Source organism: Jaculus jaculus, chromosome 5 (genome assembly GCF_020740685.1).
Source record: "Jaculus jaculus isolate mJacJac1 chromosome 5, mJacJac1.mat.Y.cur, whole genome shotgun sequence".
Taxonomy (NCBI): Eukaryota; Metazoa; Chordata; class Mammalia; order Rodentia; family Dipodidae; genus Jaculus; species Jaculus jaculus.
In genome coordinates this window covers 174,012,972-174,031,506 of record NC_059106.1, presented here as the reverse complement: position 1 = coordinate 174,031,506, position 18,535 = coordinate 174,012,972, and the positions used below count along the sequence as shown (strand labels likewise).

The 18,535-nt window shown below is 40.0% G+C and overlaps 1 protein-coding gene across 1 annotated transcript in view; it reads left to right on the top strand.

Moving 5' to 3' along the window:
- Babam2 (BRISC and BRCA1 A complex member 2) overlaps window positions 1–18,535 on the top strand; it is a 442,166-nt gene that overhangs the window by 239,653 nt on the left and 183,978 nt on the right. The window contains exon 7 of the mRNA XM_004669403.2: window positions 17,376–17,485. Coding sequence (XP_004669460.1) covers window positions 17,376–17,485 — 110 coding nt within the window. The remainder of the gene's footprint in view (window positions 1–17,375; window positions 17,486–18,535) is intronic.

The window sequence follows — 18,535 nt, the reverse complement described above, 5'->3', positions numbered from 1 at the left end:
GGGTCCTGGGGAATTGAACTTGTGTCCTTTGCCCTCGCAAGCAAGTGCCTTACTGCTAAGCCATCTCTCCAGCCCGGGAATGTTTTTTGCAAGTGTGGTGCATGTGTCTGTATGCACGGATGTTTGTATATGTACTTGCAAGTTTGTGCATGTGGAGGGCAGATGTTGATGCCAGGTGTCCTCCTAGATGACTCTTACCTGAAGCCAGTGCTCATTGATGCAGTGGGGCTAGCTGCCAGCTCTCCTTGAGGATCCTGTCTCTCCCCCCTGAGTGCTGGGTTACAGATAGGCTTCATGCCCACTTGGCATTCACTTATGTGCTGGGGTCTGACCTGGGCCCTCATGCTTGTTCAGCAAATGCTTTGCTAATTGTACCATCTCCCCAGTTCTGGTTTGATGTTGTTGCTGTTGTGAACGTGTGTGGGTATGTGTGTAGTATGTACTCATACGTGTGAGGGTGGGTATGCCACAGAAGAGAGTTCAGGTGCTGTTCCTCACCTTCACCTTGTTCCGAGGCAGTCTCTTGTTCACTCCTATGTTTACCAGGTTAGCTGGCCCATAATCTTCCCCGAGATTCTCCCATCACCTCTCCTTGATGTAGACACTCTAGGATCATGCTACGGTGTGGCTTTTACGTGGGTTCTCTAAGCCCAGATACTAAGCCTTGCATGGCCAGTACTTTATCCATTGAGCCATCTCACCAGGCCAGTCTTTTTTGTTTTTCTTTTTTAACACAGAGTTTTGTTTATTTTTGACCTGTATGGCTGACCTGAAAACTCTTATAAATCCTCATGCTTCAGTCTCTTGAATACTGGGGTTAAAAGCATTTGCCACCATGTGAGGCAGTTTTTGTCTTTTTGTGATTGGCTTATTTCACTTAGCCTCATGTCATCAAGGTTTATCCACCTTGTTATGTGTCATAATTTTTTATCTTTATCAGGCACATTACAAATGTGTGTCCTTAGCATAGTTTTCATATCCATATATCTGCTATTAAACACTTGGGTTGCTTCCGTATTTGTACTATTATAATAATGCTGTTATAAACATGCATAAGGGTTGGAGAGATGGCTTAGCGGTCAAGGTACTTGCCTACAAAGCTTAAGGACTTAGGTTTAATTCCCCAGTGCCCTCGTTAACCAAATGCACAAGGTGGTACATGTGTCTAGAGTTTGTTTGCAGTAGCTAGAGGCCCTGGAATGCACATTCTGTCTCTTCTGCTTTCTCCCTCAAATAAATAAATAAATAATTTAAAAAAATGTATAGTATCTCTTTGAGACCCTGTTTCCAATTCTTTTGGGTATGTACCCTGAGCTGGTATTAAGTTTTTGAGGAACCAGTATACTGTTTTCACTGGTACCACTTGAAAGCATTCCTACCAACAGTGTCAGGGTTCCAATTTCTCCACAACTTTGCCAGAAATTTCTATTTTCTTGAGGAGTCTGATGAGTACACATGCTACCCGAGTGAGTCTGAGGTGGCCTCTCACTGTAGTTTGAAGGTAAAGCAACTTCTCAAATGCCTACTGGCCATTGGAGAAATGTCTACTTTCGGCCCCTGCCTATTTTAAATTGATCTTTTGCCACTGAATTCTAGAAGTTCCCTATATATTCTGGATCTTAATCCCTTACAGATATTTCATTTGCAAATATTTTCTTCCATTATGTCATTTGCCTTTCTGATCTGTTGGTATTAGATTTTGATGTACAGAACATTTTCATTTTCATCAAGCTTGATTTGACAGTTTTTAAATTTTATTTTATTGCCTATGTGTTTACTTTTAAATCCATGTGTAAGATACCTTTCACTCCACTAGGCTATGGAAATTCTGTCATTCATTTGTATTTTCCTTCTGTTAAATCATAGGATTATTTTAGTCCCTCCTTTCTCAGTTCTGCCTTTGTGTTCACAACTATCTTTTTTTTTTTTTTTCTTTCTGTAGCTGTCACTGCCTTTCCAGCTTTAATGTGCAAACCGTCGGACTGTCCTTCCCATGAAGCTGCTGCTTAAGTCCTAGAGGCAGGGTTTGAAATCATAGAGTTTGTTTGCAGTAGCTAGAGGCCCTGGAATGCACATTCTGTCTCTTCTGCTTTCTCCCTCAAATAAATAAATAAATAATTTTAAAAATGTATAGTATCTCTTTGAGACCCTGTTTCCAATTCTTTTGGGTATGTACCCTGAGCTGGTATTAAGTTTTTGAGGAACCAGTATACTGTTTTCACTGGTACCACTTGAAAGCATTCCTACCAACAGTGTCAGGGTTCCAATTTCTCCACAACTTTGCCAGAAATTTCTATTTTCTTGAGGAGTCTGATGAGTACACATGCTACCTTCATGGTTGCTTTGCTGACCATGCTGTTCACAGTGTTACACCACACTCGCATTTCTGGGCTGCTACTGGCTCTCTGTTTCTAAGCATTTTGTATTTTAATAGCCTGAAATAAAGGAGAGGTAAATGATCTTCATGGCAAACATTTAGTACTTAATTTAATTTTATGCAGACTGAGAAAGCCACCTTCCCTACCTTTTTACCACTTTTCTTTTTTAGAAAATTCTTTTTTTTTTAATTTCTTTTTAATTTTTTTATTAATTAGTTTTGTGCTCAGTGAATACAGTCAATTTGGTACCATTGTTAGGCTCATTCATGTCCTCCCCTCTCCCCCAGTCCCTCCTTATTGAGGCATATGGGTCATGCATTCTGGAGTTAGTCCATAGTTATGGGTAGGATAAATGTCTCTGCATATCATGACCCAACATGTGGCTCTGTCATTCTTTCTGCCCCCTCTTCCACAAAATTTCCCTGAGCCATGTTGGGTTCATTTTTGGTCTGCTTCAGTGATGAGGTGTTTGGGGGCCTCTGGGTCTCTGGAAATCTGATTTGGTAGGAGTTGATTTTTCTCTGTGTTGATCTCCTTCACCCTTGTGCTGGTACCCTGTTCACCAGGAAAACAGCGCCCTTGCTTGTTTCACCAATTGTTCTTAGTTTCAGTCGGGGCCCTTTTGAGGTATGATGAGGTGGCTCTCTACTTAGAATCTATGTCTATCTGAAAAAGAGAAGCAGATTCTCCAATGGAGAGTTAGCACCCGACAAATGAGATGGCCCTTACTTCTTTATAGAGAATTTAATAGGTGTAGGCCCTCTTATAGCCCATGATTGGTGGTAGCTTGATAACCACTTTTAGAAGTCCTGTATTCTTTCTTCTTGGGATACTCTTTACTCTTCTGCTTTTTTCCTTTGTTGTAAAAGAGAGGGAGTGAGGAAGAATCTAATGAATTCTGACCCATGAAACAATGGATGAGTTTGGCAGACTTTCTTTTTTCTTATGAGAGAGAGAGAGAGAGAGGAAGAGGGAGAGAGAGAGAGAGAATGTGCCAGGGCCTCCAGTCACTGCAATGGAACTCCAGATATGTGCTCCACCTTGTGTGCATGTGTGACCTTGTGCATCTGGCTTACCTGGGACCTGGACAGTCGAACACAGGTCCTTAGGCTCTGCAGGCAAGTGCCTTAACCTCTAAGTCATCTCTCTAGCCCAACAGCAGCCTTTCTTAATAGAGCTTTGACCATTAGTCATGTTATACTGTCTTGTAGAAGATTTTACAGAAGAAAAAGAAAAGACTTTTCATGTGATTGTATTTGCTTCTTTGAGAAGGAAACTGATTTTTGCAATTCTTCCCCTCGTTGTCTTTATTTTGCTTATCCCATTGTGGTCCACATAGTAAACCATAAATATGCATCAGTTCTGTGAGACCACATGGGCACTGCTTGGCCTCTAAGTAGTCAGGTTGTGATCAAGAATGGCTACAAGATTACCCTTACTTTTCTGTACCATGGACTTGGATCATTTGGATAACTGTGCATGCTTGAGTTGTCCCTTTATTCCAGGGGATGGTCTATGCTGGGGGAAAAGACTTATTCTTACCAAATTTATACTGATTGATTTATATTAGAAAGTCAAGTTAATGATTGACATAGATCTCTGCTGTTTCTAGTAGGAAAGTCTTCATGTGAAGTCTATTTTTAAATCAGTCATTTGCTGGCAAGCATAGACAGTCCTTCAAACATTTGCCATCAAATATTTACTGGGTGCCTCTTTTGTAGAATATATGACACTCAGCACTGGGAATACAAAAGTGAATGGAATGCAGTCATTGCTGCTGAGAAATCCAATCAGAGAAATGACAAGAGCACATGTATAAATAACTCTAGAAACAACAGAAATGATGTAATTTTACACTATGGAGAGTGGAGATAAAGACCTGACATAGTTTGGAGGAAAGCTGTTCCATCCGATGATAGTGTCAAGGAAGTGTCAAGAGGGGTAGCCGGTGAATTGGACTTTAAAGAGTAAGTTCAGCTGGAGATTTGGAGTTGAGGAATGCTGGATTGACAGTAGGCAGTCAGGGTTAACTGGCAGAATAGAGAGCTAATAGAATAACCGCATGGTACTTGGGGGTCTGCTATGGTGAGGGGGAGTGGAGGAATTTAGGTTGGAAGGATAGACTGATAGTGCTCAAAGCCAGGCCAGTGTAGAAACGGAGAGCTTCTTACCAGATTCTTTGCTTTGATTCTCAGAACTCATTTTCTACAAAGGATATCTTTCCCTGTAGCTAGTCCTAGATCTACCCCTCCCTCTTTCTTCTTTCTCTGCCTTCCTCCCCTCCCTCTGTCTTCCCAGAACTCCAAGATGCTCTTTTAGTTCTGGAAATTGTATTATCATGCAAGTCAAGAAAATAGGGATCACTACAAGGGACAGTCTCTAGTAGATCAGGGATCATTACAAGGGACAGTCTCTCTCTAGTAGCTCAGCGACCACCACAAGGGACAGTCTCTAGTAGATCAGTGACCATTGCAAGGTATAGTCTCTAGTAGATCAGTGATCACCACAAGGGATAAGCTCTAGTAGATCAGTGACCATTGCAAGGTACAGTCTCTAGTAGATTGGTGAACACCACAAGGGAGGGGACAGTCTCTAATAGATAACTGATCACCACAGGACAGTCTCTAGTATATCAGAGATCATGACAAAGGACAGTCTCTAGTAAGCTACATTCTTTGTTTTAATACTTGTGGTATTGATCTTCAGTTCATCAGTGTGGTGCTAGGTAGCTGAAATAACTTGAAAATAAGTACTGCCATATTTGATATGGGTACCAGACAAACTGAGTTCAGAGAGTTGCTGGGTGGCTGAGTACAATGATGTTATGGGCTTCTAGGACTTCCCTGTCTGTCCTCATGCCCTGGATCACCATGGATACTTTCTAACCCTTAGAACTCAAAGCGCCTTGGAGAGGACAGAATGTAGCTTTAGTAGTAGGAGAATGGTCTAGTAATGGAAGAATTACAGGCTGAGAGTCTGGAAAGAGTAAGAAAAGTGAAAGTAACATTGTCAAATACTCTTTCTGCCTGGTTCTGTACTTGGCGCTTCCACATTTTCATCTTTTTGGTGAGGAAAAGCAGAGTTAAGGTTCTGTTTCAAGACCATCAAATGGGAGGCAGCAAGTCCAGAGACATCTTTGCAGCTTTAGCAAGGCTGTGGCATGTGTTCAGCATTAGTGCATCTTGACGTAAGAGCCACTCTAAATTCCCATTAGGTCCCAGCATTCCATAGCATGTAGCAAGTGTTCACATGACTCAGGGAAAAAAGGCTGCTTCTTAGCACTTCTGTAAATTTTGATTTGCCATCGTTTTTTCTATATTTGTCAGTTCTATCGTTTGCTAGAAAAATGTTGGTTATAAGTGAAGGAAAACCACTTCAAACTGGTTTAGGCATCTATGGCCATTTATCAGCTTTCTAAAGCCAGGAACAGACTGAACAGCCAAGCCAAAGAAGGGGAAGGGACACAGCTGGATGCACCCATGGGAATGGTGTGTAAGATTTTGCCAGGACTGTGGCCCCTCTCATCTCCATTTCTCTCAGCAAATTGGCTTCATTCTCTCCCATTGCAGTCTAGCCTCTTCCATGTGTGGGAAACCTGGCTGCTGTTGATTTCTTCCATCTCTGTAGATAGACTATCCTGCACTTAGAGTTACAGATCTTGAAGAATGGACCAGCCTTCACTTAAACTACCAGCTGTTTCCAAAGGTTAAAAGCAGGCATTGCTTGAAGGAGCTATGTAGATTGGGCCTCAGGATTATGTACATAGAGAGAGAGACTTCTCAAGAGATGAGAGGAATCAGGCAGGCAGATCACAGATGACTGTAATATTAATTGACCTTTTAAATGTGTGTCTTTCTGTCCCTTACAAAGGGAAAACTTTATGTAACTTTTCTTAAGTTATAGAGACATACAAATGATGTGGTAAGCAGCATTCATATATGTTCGATATATGCTTAAATAAAGGCTCACTATTATTTTTATTTGCTTTATTCAGTTCCTGGGTAAAATCCAGGCACAATGTTTAAATCAGCATGTCTACATAAACTCACAAATTCAGAAAAATTTCAAGATATAGTTCAATTTAATTTGTAAAATAATTGCAAAACTTGATGGTTTATTAGAGAAACCTGGAAGGTTCTTCTTAAAGATACATTGAAAACACAGTTATTGGGGTAATAGAAGAAACCCTATGCTCTCTCAAAAGTTTAGTTGACTGGAGAAGTTGGAAGAAGTGAGAAAACATCATGTGGCTGCAGCAGAGGCTCGTCCTCAGGCAGCCTCTCTAGCCTCCTCAACACAGGGCCCATTGCACCACTGTGCAGGTAGCATTGGGATTGCCTCATGGTTCTGGGACTCTCAAGGGTATGTCTCTTAGGCATAGTAACAGTGGGATAGTGCTTGACTAAAAAGATTGAACATCATTATTGTAAAACAGCCATGATTTTTCTCTCCAAAGTTTATTTGTACAACATGTGTTTCTGTTTAGCTTTCTATACAGCAGCTATAACCAACCTATTAGGAGAAAGCCCAGCTTCACAGACAGATTCCAGAATAAATTAGAGCTATGAAATGACCTTTGCTTGTGAAAATAGAAAAGTTCCAAAGCCCAAATCCATACTGCATCATGGCATGGAGTAACAATGAACTCAAAATGTCCCTTTGGGGAGACATGGGTAGGTGGTGCTAGCTCTGCCCTGGTGTCCTGAACTTATGCTGTTATGTACCTGTTTCAAGAACATCGCCGTTATTCTCCCACCTAACTGGCAGCTCTGAGTGGAGTGGGTTAACTGTAGGACATGCCTAGCTGCATATTACTGAGGGAAGGTTGGTCAGTATCATAGCTTCAGAACCTGTTCTTTTTTTAAAAAATATTTTATTCATTTATTTATTTGAGAGCAACAGACAGAGAGAGAAAGACAGAGAATGGGTGCGCCAGGGCCTTCAGCCACTGCAAACGAACTCCAGACGCATGCGCCCCCTTGTGCATCTGGCTAATGTGGGTCCTGGGGAATTGAGCCTCCAACCGGGTCCTTAGGCTTCACAGGCAAGCGCTTAACCACTCTCCAGCCCCAGAACCTGTTCTTGAAAAGCCATTCTCTTTCTCTGAGTCTGTCAAAAGATCAAATAAGTGAATTTTATTTGTCACTGTGACTTCCTTATGCAATCATGAATTTTAATATTGTATTCTGTACTTTCTGAAAGTAGACATTAAAACCTGTAAGGTAGCCGGGTGTGGTGGCACACCCCTTTAATCCCAGCACTCTGGAGGCAGAGGTAGAGGAAGATCGCTGTGAGTTCAAGGCCACCCTGAGACTACATAGTGAGTTCTAGGTTAGCCTGAACTAGAGTGGGACCCTACCTTGAAAATAAAAAATCACCGTAAAGTATGTGTTTATCTGTTTTGAATACCCATGGAGTGCCTGTTTCAGGCCGGGTCGACTGTTCTAAACAGAAATGGTTGCTCATGATCTTACAGTGCGTGCAGGATTTAGCTACTAAGTGGAGAACAACAAAGTGTGCAGTAACTCTACATTTCCTTCTTGCGCACAGATATCCAAGTTCTTATATTTTTCTCTGGGTCTGTTCTTTGTGCCTAATAGCGTGCTGGAAGGTATGGCATCATAGGGAATCCCAGGTTCTGAGTCAGTATTACATGGATTTGAAACATCTTCACCGTTCATCTCCTCAAGCCTTAGTTTCTTTCTCTCTGTGTAAGAATAATACAGCTATTACTTACCTTATAACATTGTTAAAACACTAACAAAAATGATTGCTGATTAAACACATTGGATCAATCTTATTATTCAGCATGCTAGGAAGGCAGAGATAGATCCTATAATCTGAATATGAAATATTCCTCTACCAAGGGCTGTGGTAGTACAGGCTTGCTTCTCAGCTGTTAGGTGCTGGAGAAAGTAAGTCACTAAGGGTGTGTCCTTGCTTCCCCTCCCCTCTCCCCTCCCCTCCCCTCTCCTTCTCTCCCCTCCTCTCCCCTCTAGCTACTGCAAATGAACTGCAGTTGCATGCACCACCTTGTGTATCTGGCTTTATGTGGGTCCTGGGGAATCGAACCTGGGTTCTTTGGCTTCATAGGCAAGCACCTTAACAGCTAAGCCATCTCTCCAGCTCCTCAAAAGAATTTTTAATTGATAATTCAGCATATGGTGGAGATAGCCTGTAAGTGGTCTTCAGAAGTCTTTTTTTTTTTTTTTTTTTTTTTCCTCTCTGAGGTGGGGTTTCACTCTAGCCCAGGCTGACCTGGAATTCACTCTGTAGTCTCAGGGTGGCCTCAAACTCACGGCACTCCTCCTACCTCTGCCTCCTGAGTGCTGGGATTAAAGGCATGCACCACCATGCCTGGTTGGTCTTCAGAACTCTTAATCGTGTGCTTTCTGCTGCAGGGAAAGAAGGCAAGGCTGGCACTGGGCTACCTGTTGCGCTTCTCTGCCCTGTGTCTGTCATTCATCTTCTCTTGCTTTTCTCCATTTCCAAATGTTTGCTCAGCTTTGCTCCTTGACTTCAGGCTTGTTGTGCTTTCTGCCTTTTTATGGCCCTTGTACATTTACACCTTAAGGAAGAGAGAATTATCTAAATTATGAGATCACTGGTCTAAATTGGACAGAATGAGATCAAATTCTTATATACATCATTTTCCTTGTTCTTCCACATTTTCTTGTGTTTATATTTAAATATATTTATACCATATTCACCATCATGTCTTAATACCAGTAGATTCTAAATTCAGATTTTGGTTTAGGCTACTTCTGTTGATATGTAACTTAGTGAGTCAGGAGGACTTCTGAATCCTAACTCTCTGTCCTAAATAATAAAGGGCCACTGCAAATTCTCCAGAAGACTCTCATTGACTACCATTATCAAACTTCATTCCTTCTTCCTTGTCCACTTTCCTCATTTTAACTTTTCTCCATAACATTTGTAATATACTACATATCTTACTTATTTGTTAAATGTGTAAAATAGTAGCATTTAAGAGTTTTATTTTCTTCCAGCTTAAAATATTGATCTGAAAAGTCTTAATTTACATAATCTGTTGGTACTGATTCTATATTAAATACCAGAGTAGACATGTATTTATTTCTCTTAATATGTTTCAGAGTCAGATTCTGTTTTAAAAAGTTTTAGTTCATAGCTTGTAAAACAAAACAAAAGAAAACAAAAAAAAACAAAACAAAACACCCTCATAGCTCTTATATGATGAGGTATTTGCTTATCTGGCCCTTGTTTTTGGTCACCCTGAGAATCATAGCTGATTCCAAATCTAGCTTAATACTGTTTTACATGTAATATAACTGGTGCAAACCAGACTTTTAAAACTTTTTCTTATTTTTATTTGAGAGAGAGGGAGAGGGAGAGAGAGAGGAGATAGAGAGAAAGAGAAATAGCTGTGCCAGGGCCTCTAGCCACTGCAAACTAATTCCAGATGCATGCACCACCTTGTGTATCTAGCTTATGTGGAACCTGGAGAATTGAACCTGAGTCCTTGGACTTCATAGGCATGTACCTTAACTGCTAAGCTGTCTCTCTAGCCCCACACCAGACTTTGGATATACCACATAATAACTTTCTTATAGTCGTTTATGTCTACAGACTACTGGCTAGCGATAGTTACAGATTTGTTGTAAGCCCATCTGAATTGAGAAATACAATGGCTTTTTTACAGTTCTCCTATGTGATCCATGGTTTTTTACATTTTTTGTTCAGCTACTATCTGTGAGCAATTAATTAATTTGTATTTTATTACTGTATCGGCACTAATGTTCTCAACATAGAGGGGTTTGTTTAATTGCTGCTGTCTTCAAATGATTAGCATATCAAAGAATGCCCAGTAATGATAAATTGTTCTTGTATTTACTTTCATTTCCAAGACTAATTGTTTTTTTTTCTATACCCTTTTGATATTTGCAAAGAGACTCAATTAAGAAGTGTTATATAAGTGAATCACTATGACTTAAAAAGTAATGTTGATTTTAGTAGATGTATCCTTGGCTGTTAGTGTTTTTCAGATTTGAGTCTTTTTAAATAAAATATTCAGTAGTTGAAGATTTAAGATACCAAAGAGGGCTGGACATGGTGGTGCATGTCTTTAATCCCATCACTCACAGGCTGAGGTAGGAGAATTGTTGTGAGCTCAAGGACAGCCTTAAACTATAAAATGAGTTCCCAGATACTGAGGAGCTTCCTAGCTGAAGTCATTTTCTGTTTAGTTTCATCAGTTTAATATAATGTACCTGAATTCAAATATTCTTAACATTAGAAAAGCCAATTCAATGGTTAATTGCATTCATTTTCTCATTCTGCATTATTATTATTATTATTATTATTATTGCCATTGTTCTATGCATTTTCTATGAGGGTACGGAAATAAATAGGAAAAGGTTTGAGAATCCAAAGAGTTTACCTATAATGAATATGCACTACATTGTCAGAAAACCCCTTTCTGTCATTGTCCAATGTTGAGTGAGCCACTGTTACGTCTCAGCAGAATATCATGGCTGTCACTGCCTCGCCCTGTACATGAGTGCCTGACACGCTTCATGAAAGCAGACAGCAACATTCTTTAACTTTAGCAGACTTGGCATCTTTTCTCCCCGTTTTAGCCTGTGGCAGTTTCAGATGGCACAGATAGAAAGCCCTAAAAGTGTACCTTTGTACATGTTTAAATGTCCCTCACTACGTCTAACCATCCCCTGCTTTCCCCATGCTGCCATTAGTGGTTGCAGTAACCATCGGTAACGGCAGCTTCTGTGAGCCATGTACACGAGCTTCATTTCTGCTCTCCCAGGTGGGAGGAGCCACTACAAGCCTGTAAGAGTTGCAGAAACTAGAAACAGTACTGTGTGGATTTGTAATTTTGGGAGTCTTTGGGCTTATTTAAGCATTTAAAATCAAACTTAGGTATCCATTAGGAATCAATTACCAAATCAAAGAAAACTTCTATGCAACACCAAGGAAAAAATATCACAACAGTTCATAAGGTGAACTCCAACAGATGCCTGATTTTATATGCAGATCAGTGTTGCATGTGCTTTTTGCAGGATGCCAGATGATGAGTGTTGATCATTTAAGCAGGTCAGTCCCATTCCTCTGGAGGGTTTGCTTTAAGCATTTTTGGTCTTTATTGGGATGATAGTTGGAATGGAAAGCTAAAGAGTAGGAAAACGAAGTTATTTTAAAATTACCCATAGGCATGCCACTTATAAAGGACTTCAGTGGTCCCTGGATTTTTTTTTTCCAGTGTTTTTTCTGGTTTGTTATTTGCAGTCACAGCTGCCAGCCCTGACCTTTCACAGGGGACCTCGGAAGATAGCATCTGGAGTCAGCATGTTTCTTCTTTATTGTCTTTCTTGTGGTGACCAATCTGAATATAAAGAGGACTCCTATACTCACATGAATGACTGTGTGTGTGTGAATGTAATCTCTTTGGCCTTAGTGTTACACATGTCTTAGAGTCATATCATTTGGGTGGTTTCTGTTTGTTGAAGACTCCCAAGATCTTTAAAAAGTTTCCATCTTCATTTTACAGGAAGGAAGAGTCAAGGTTAGATACTTGATCATTTGTAAAAGAACCAGAAGCAACAAGTAAACTTAGTCTCCCAACCTGGGCTCTCAGGTTAAACCACTAGTTCTAGGAAGCTGGGTCTATTGTGGGGGCAGGAGTGGGAGGTCAGCACTTTGTGTCCAGACTTCAGTAGTGACAGCAACTTTTAAAAAGCAGGCTCCACAAAATGTCACCAGATACAGCAAATAAAGGTTAGGAATTCCCATGCATGTGGTCATTAACCTCTTCATACAGCAGACAATTCAGAGTTTTTGTTGTCAGGTACAGTGAGTGTAAAAATACGTATACTGTTAAATGAAAATCTACTTCACTTTGAAAATATCTAAATTTCCTGTGATGGCAGAAGAACTCTCAAAGTAAAATTTCCAAAACTAGAATGAGAGAAAATATTGATAATACATGTAGTAGGGAAGGGTTAATAAACTTGTTAAATAGCAAAGACCTAAGTACCTTAATGAAAAGTAGATAATGGATTTGATAAGAAATTTATAGAAAGAGATAAATGTCCAAGAAACAAGAGAAGAGTTGCTTCTTTCCAGGTATTGAATATAAATTGGGATAGCGTTTTCCAGCTATCAAATTGCCAATATAAAATTTAAAAGAATGATAACATTGATATCCATTTATTTGGGATGGGGGATATAGGCTGTTATACAGATACAAATATTCGTGGGTCCAAACGCACATTTCTTCAAATGTTTCAGAAAAAAAAATTGTTAAAGTGTATTTATGAACTGTAAGCCAACAGGCTCAGTTTTAGTTGTCTACTAAGAAATAAGAGGTTGGGCTGGAGAGATGGCTCAGCGGTTAAGGCTCTTGCCTGCAGAGCCTAATGAACTGGGTCAGTTCCCCAGAACCCATGTAAAGCCAGATGCACAAAGTGGCACATACATCTGGAGCTCATGTGCAGCTAGCTGCTGGAGGCCTTTATGTGTCAACTCTCACTGTCTGTCTGTCTCTCCCTCTCTCTGTTTGCAAATAAATAAATAAAAGAAATAGGAGTCCCCACTTCAGAAAACATGCACATGGGCAAGAATGCACACTGCAGCACTACCATGTAGCTAAGACTTGCAAGCAACTTGAAGGTCTGTTACCAGGGAGATGATTAAACAAAAGAAAAATCCATGCCATGGAATGTTAAATGGCTATTTAAAAAGCAATTGGTAGAATGGTGTGTATATTATGATTTCATTAGGAAATCAAAACAGAAGGTTAAAGAGCTGTTTATATGCAAGTGTGTGTGTGTATTTATGAGTTCAAATGAAGCTCTTTGAGGCTGTATAGGCTTAGTTACTTTGAAAAGTGAAGGAGGAGGTAGGAATATAAGATCCATTTATTTTATTTTATTTTATTTTTAATTTGAGAGCGACAGACACAGAGAGAAAGACAGATAGAGGGAGAGAGAGAATGGGCGCGCCAGGGCTTCCAGCCTCTGCAAACGAACTCCAGACGCGTGCGCCCCCTTGTGCATCTGGCTAATGTGGGACCTGGGGAACCGAGCCTCAAACCGGGGTCCTTAGGCTTCACAGGCAAGCGCTTAACTGCTAAGCCATCTCTCCAGCCCTAAGATCCATTTTTTATCTTAAAAATATTTTTATTTATTTGTAAGGAGAGAGAGAGAGAGAGAATAGAAGGGAATATACACAAGTAAGGGATTGGTAACATTAGGGCCTCCTGCTACCATAAACTCCAGATGCATGCTCCACTGTATGCATCCAGCTGTACATGGTTACTGGGAAATCAAACCCGGGCCATCAAGTTTTGCATGTAAGTACCCCTAACTGCTGAGCCATCTCCCCAAGATCTATCTTTACATAAATTTCTATAAGGATTGACTTGTTAAAACACACCTAATTTTTGTAATGTGTTCCTCCAATTAAGAAGATAAAAAAACAAAGAATGAGAATGGAAGGGGAAGCAGCTAGAGACAGAAGACGAGGATAATGTTTTTCAGAAACAAAGTTAGTGTCCCTGGAGACACATGACTACCCATGGCTAATGCCATTCAGGTAGCAACTAAGAAAAGGACAAATAAGCAATTGCTGTGTTTGGTGGATACCTGCGGAGTGTAAGTGAATTAGTCTAGCCATAGGCTGTTGCAGTGGACAGGTCTTCTTTTTTTTTTTTTTTTTTTAAATTTTTTATTTATTTATTTGAGAGCGACAGACACAGAGAGAAAGACAGACAGAGGGAGAGAGAGAGAATGGGCGCGCCAGGGCTTCCAGCCTCTGCAAACGAACTCCAGACGCTTGCGCCCCCTTGTGCATCTGGCTAACGTGGGACCTGGGGAACCGAGCCTCGAACTGGGGTCCTTAGGCTTCACAGGCAAGCGCTTAACCGCTAAGCCATCTCTCCAGCCCTGGACAGGTCTTCTTAAAGTTCTTCTCTCATGATCCCTTTTTGTCCAGGAAATTTTTACACAACTCTAGCTTTATAATTATATAAAACATTTAGACACTGGGCTAGGGAGATAGCTCAGTTCGTACCGCAAGAAGATTCCTGGGGCTCACTAGTGATCCATTCTAGCCTAATTGGTGATCCCCATGCCATTTAGCTCCTGGATGAGCCCTCATCTGTAAACAACAACAAAAAGGGGAAGCTGCCACTCCTGAGGATGACACTGGCATTGGAGGTTGTTATCTGGTCTCCACATGCACATATGCATGCACACACATATTAACATGCATATACATCAAATGTTTGCTCATGAGAAATTATGATGAATTTTATTTTAAAACAATTCTTTGATCTGCATAATTTTGCCACTCAGTACAGATGAAAGCAGATTTGCATACTGATGAAATGATGTGCTTATTTATTTTGTATAAGGAATTAAGTCTTGGCTGAGTATTTGATACTGCAGGGTGCAGAGCATCCTCATCCCTCAGAGTTAGTTGATATTTTGGTCTTGAAATTATTAATGCTGACAATGCACTTTACCTGAATATGTACAAAATGGCAGATGTATATATTAGAGCCATTTCAGAAATTGTTGAAAATTTTATCTTTATCCCAAGCCAAAATCCATCAAATGATTCTTCATGAAACTCAAGTCAGTAATTAAAGCAACAATTTTACAATCAAACATTTTACTACTATTCTATCCAAAGATATACTAATTTGACACATGCTGAGGAGTAGTGATAGGAAAATATGACAAGTCTTTGTTTTCTGTAGCTAAACCCTTATAAGTCTATGAAAGCAAAACCTTTTGGTGAACAGTACAAGTACTACATTCTGTAACATACGGTCATCTTAAGTGTGTGCCAGGGTGTTTCTGGCAGCTTCACTGGCATACGTGATGTGACTGTGCACACACTGCAAAGCATGCACGGTGTGTTCAGTAGCTGAGGCAGAGAAGGCACTACCAGAAACACCTCATAGTCTTTGTGCATTGGATTTTGAATTAACTTTGGTTGATGCTTATTCAGAAACATTTTATTCTTTTTTATTATTATTATTTACTTATTTATTTGAGAGTGACAGAGAGAAAGAGGCAGAGAGAGAGAGAGAGAGGGAGAGAGAGAGAATGGGTGCACCAGGGCTTCCAGCCACTGCATACGAACTCCAGACGCGTGTGCCCCCTTGTGCATCTGGCTAACGTGGGTCCTGGAGAATGGAGCCTTGAACCGGGGTCCTTAGGCTTCACAGGCAAGCGTTTAACCACTAAGCCATCTCTCTAGCCCCACATTTCATTCTTAAAAATAATACAGGCACACCTTTAATCCTAGCACTTAGAGGATCATCATAAGTTTGGGGCCAGCCTGGGCTATAGAATGAGTTCCAGATCATCCTGAGCTAGAGTGAGACACTGCCTCAAAAAACCCGCAAACCTTTTAGTCTTGCCAAATTTTTCACAACTTCCCACATTCAGTTACCCTGGGCCTGAGCAGAATCTAGCACAGTTCTTTTCTTTCTTAAGAATGTTTTTTTTAGTTTCTTTCTTGTTTTTTTTTTTTTTTTTTTTTTTTTTTTTTTTTTTTTTTTTTAGAATGGAGAGATTTCATGAGCCTTGTCCCTGTGCATACATGCCACATGTATGCATCTCACAGGTACAGGACAGAGTAAAAGCTGGGAGGCGCCAACCAGCTTCCCAGGTGCAGGAAAAGGGAGCGAGGTTTAGACACACGAGGGACATTGTGTCTGAGGTTGTCAGTGCTCATGGGTAGTAAATCTCAAAAGCCTAATTTGGAACCTGCCCTACTATAGCCAAACCCTCATTCCTAACTAAAGGAACTACAGAATGACCTAAAAATCCAGGTCAGTATTGTGGGAGAAAGATATACAAATCTGTTAAGTATTTGAAATTTTTATACTTGACTTGGAACCACTATCAGGTTACTAAGGATTACTAAAAGTTGGTATATTCAAGTTACTGTTGACATGTGTTTAGAGTTATCCTGTTGCAGCATGCAGTTCAGAACTCCAGCAGACACTTGATGTTTGGCAGTGACGTAGAGATCATGGAATAGTCAGGAGGTCCACAGTTTTGACTTGGGCGCTTTGTTAGCATATTGTCAGTTATCTCTGGAGTTCTCATAATCCTACCTTCCACTGATCAATTACAATAAGTTTAACTATGTCATTATCAGTCAGGTTTATTACTGTTGACTTCAAAATGTTCCTTGATAGGTTGATCAATAATAATCATACTTAGATAAATAAAAGTTTATCTTAATTGAACATGTCAGATATGTATGCATTGTGGTTTACATCTAAATCTATAATCACTTTGTTAAAGGAAATGTGTATCTATCCCCCACCCCTGCCGTTTGCTTATATGGTGACATACTTCATGGGAATATATTCCTTGGAGATTTTTGCTATTTAAATAATTTACAGCACACTACAAAGGTAGTTGTAATAAGTTGTTGCTGTTTTAGGGTATAAATCATGTTTGTAGCAATATTCTTATTGAAATGTGTTAACTAGGCTTCTGTCTAATTTGTTAGCACCAGATTCACTCCCCTTCTTCCCCATGGATAATAGGAACAAGTAAGATAAGTGCCAACTTTTTGCCTTAAAGTGAATGGCTTTGGTCAAGAAACTTGAGAGACATCACTCTAGAGGAGTGAGTAATGAAGTGTGTAGCAAAGGTTGTGCAAATCCATTCAGTTGGAATATATACAATTCAGAGCCATAGCTTCATGGTAGTGATTGTAAATTCATCAATAAGATTCATAAAACTCATAAGATTCTACAAGCTAGAATATGTGCTCCATGCCTATAATCCTACCACTTGGAAAGCTGAGGTATGAGGTTCCTAAATTTGAAGCCAGCCTAGGCTACATAGTGAGACCTTGTCTCAAAAATAAATACATACATACATACATACATACATACATACATACATACATACATACATAAAAATGTTCAGAGAGTGCTCACAACATTGTATTTTGCATTTCCTTTCTAAGGATGTAAATGAAGACCCTGGAGAAGATGTGGCCCTACTTTCTGTCAGTTTTGAGGACACTGAAGCCACCCAGGTGTTTCCCAAGCTATACTTGTCACCGCGAATTGAGCAGTAAGTATTGGTGCCTTTAATGTTATGGAGCTGGATACTTCTCCTTAGTTACCAATGTTGTGAACTCTCATAATTATTTTTATTTATTAACTCTGTTTCCTTAGAAATTTGTTGTATTAAGAGGTTTTTTTTGATGGCACAGTACATGAAAATCGTGTTTGCTACTGCAGCCTTTCAGTGAACCTTATAATTTGTGGTCTGAAAATTGTGCCTGTGAATAGTTGAGAAAAATGTAAGCCCAAATTGTGACTCCCTTCAGGTGTTCCTTAGGGTTCACTCTGTAGACTAAAGAAGAACATCAGATAATATCTGATTTGACTAAATATTTGTAAGTGGTGGAATGATTTGTAAAAATATTACTAGTCTCTTTGAAATATTAAGTAAAAAGTCATTCAGACAGTAGTAAAGGTAATATTAAAAGTAGATGATTTTTATGGTGTTCAACCACATGTTAAGGCAGGGCATCACACTGTGTTCTCTCCAAGTAACTTTCCTCCTCAGCAGCGGCTTATATGACACACTTCACACTGCGCTTATTGTTGCTTGAGTGCCTCAGTAGCTTACTCTACTTCAGAAAAGCAGAGGCTCATGAGAATGGATTATAAGCCATTTAGACTGGGCACTTCTAACAAGTCATATTTTTCATCAACAGAGAGCTCTATTGCATTTTTTATAGATTCGGACTGATATGTATTAAAGTTCTGTAAGTCATTTAGTCAGGGTTGGCTGATTTCTGTCTGGGACTAGGTGTGTTTTCTGTCCGATATTAACCTGCTGAGCCATTTTCATGCTTGCTGACCTTAATTGTTCTAAGTTGTGGGTCATGGACACCCTTCTTGCGAGCTGATATGATGTAGCTGCCTGTACTTGAGTATTGGACATTATGAAGGTGAGTAATTACAGTCATCCTCTCATTGACTTGTACATCTCCAGCGGTGTCTAGAACAGGATTTCATAGTAGCAAGTATCCACTCAACCTAGGACACGATTTTTTAACTGCAAATACTGTCCCATGTTAGTAAGAGGTCACAGATTGGTAGAGGCAGTGCA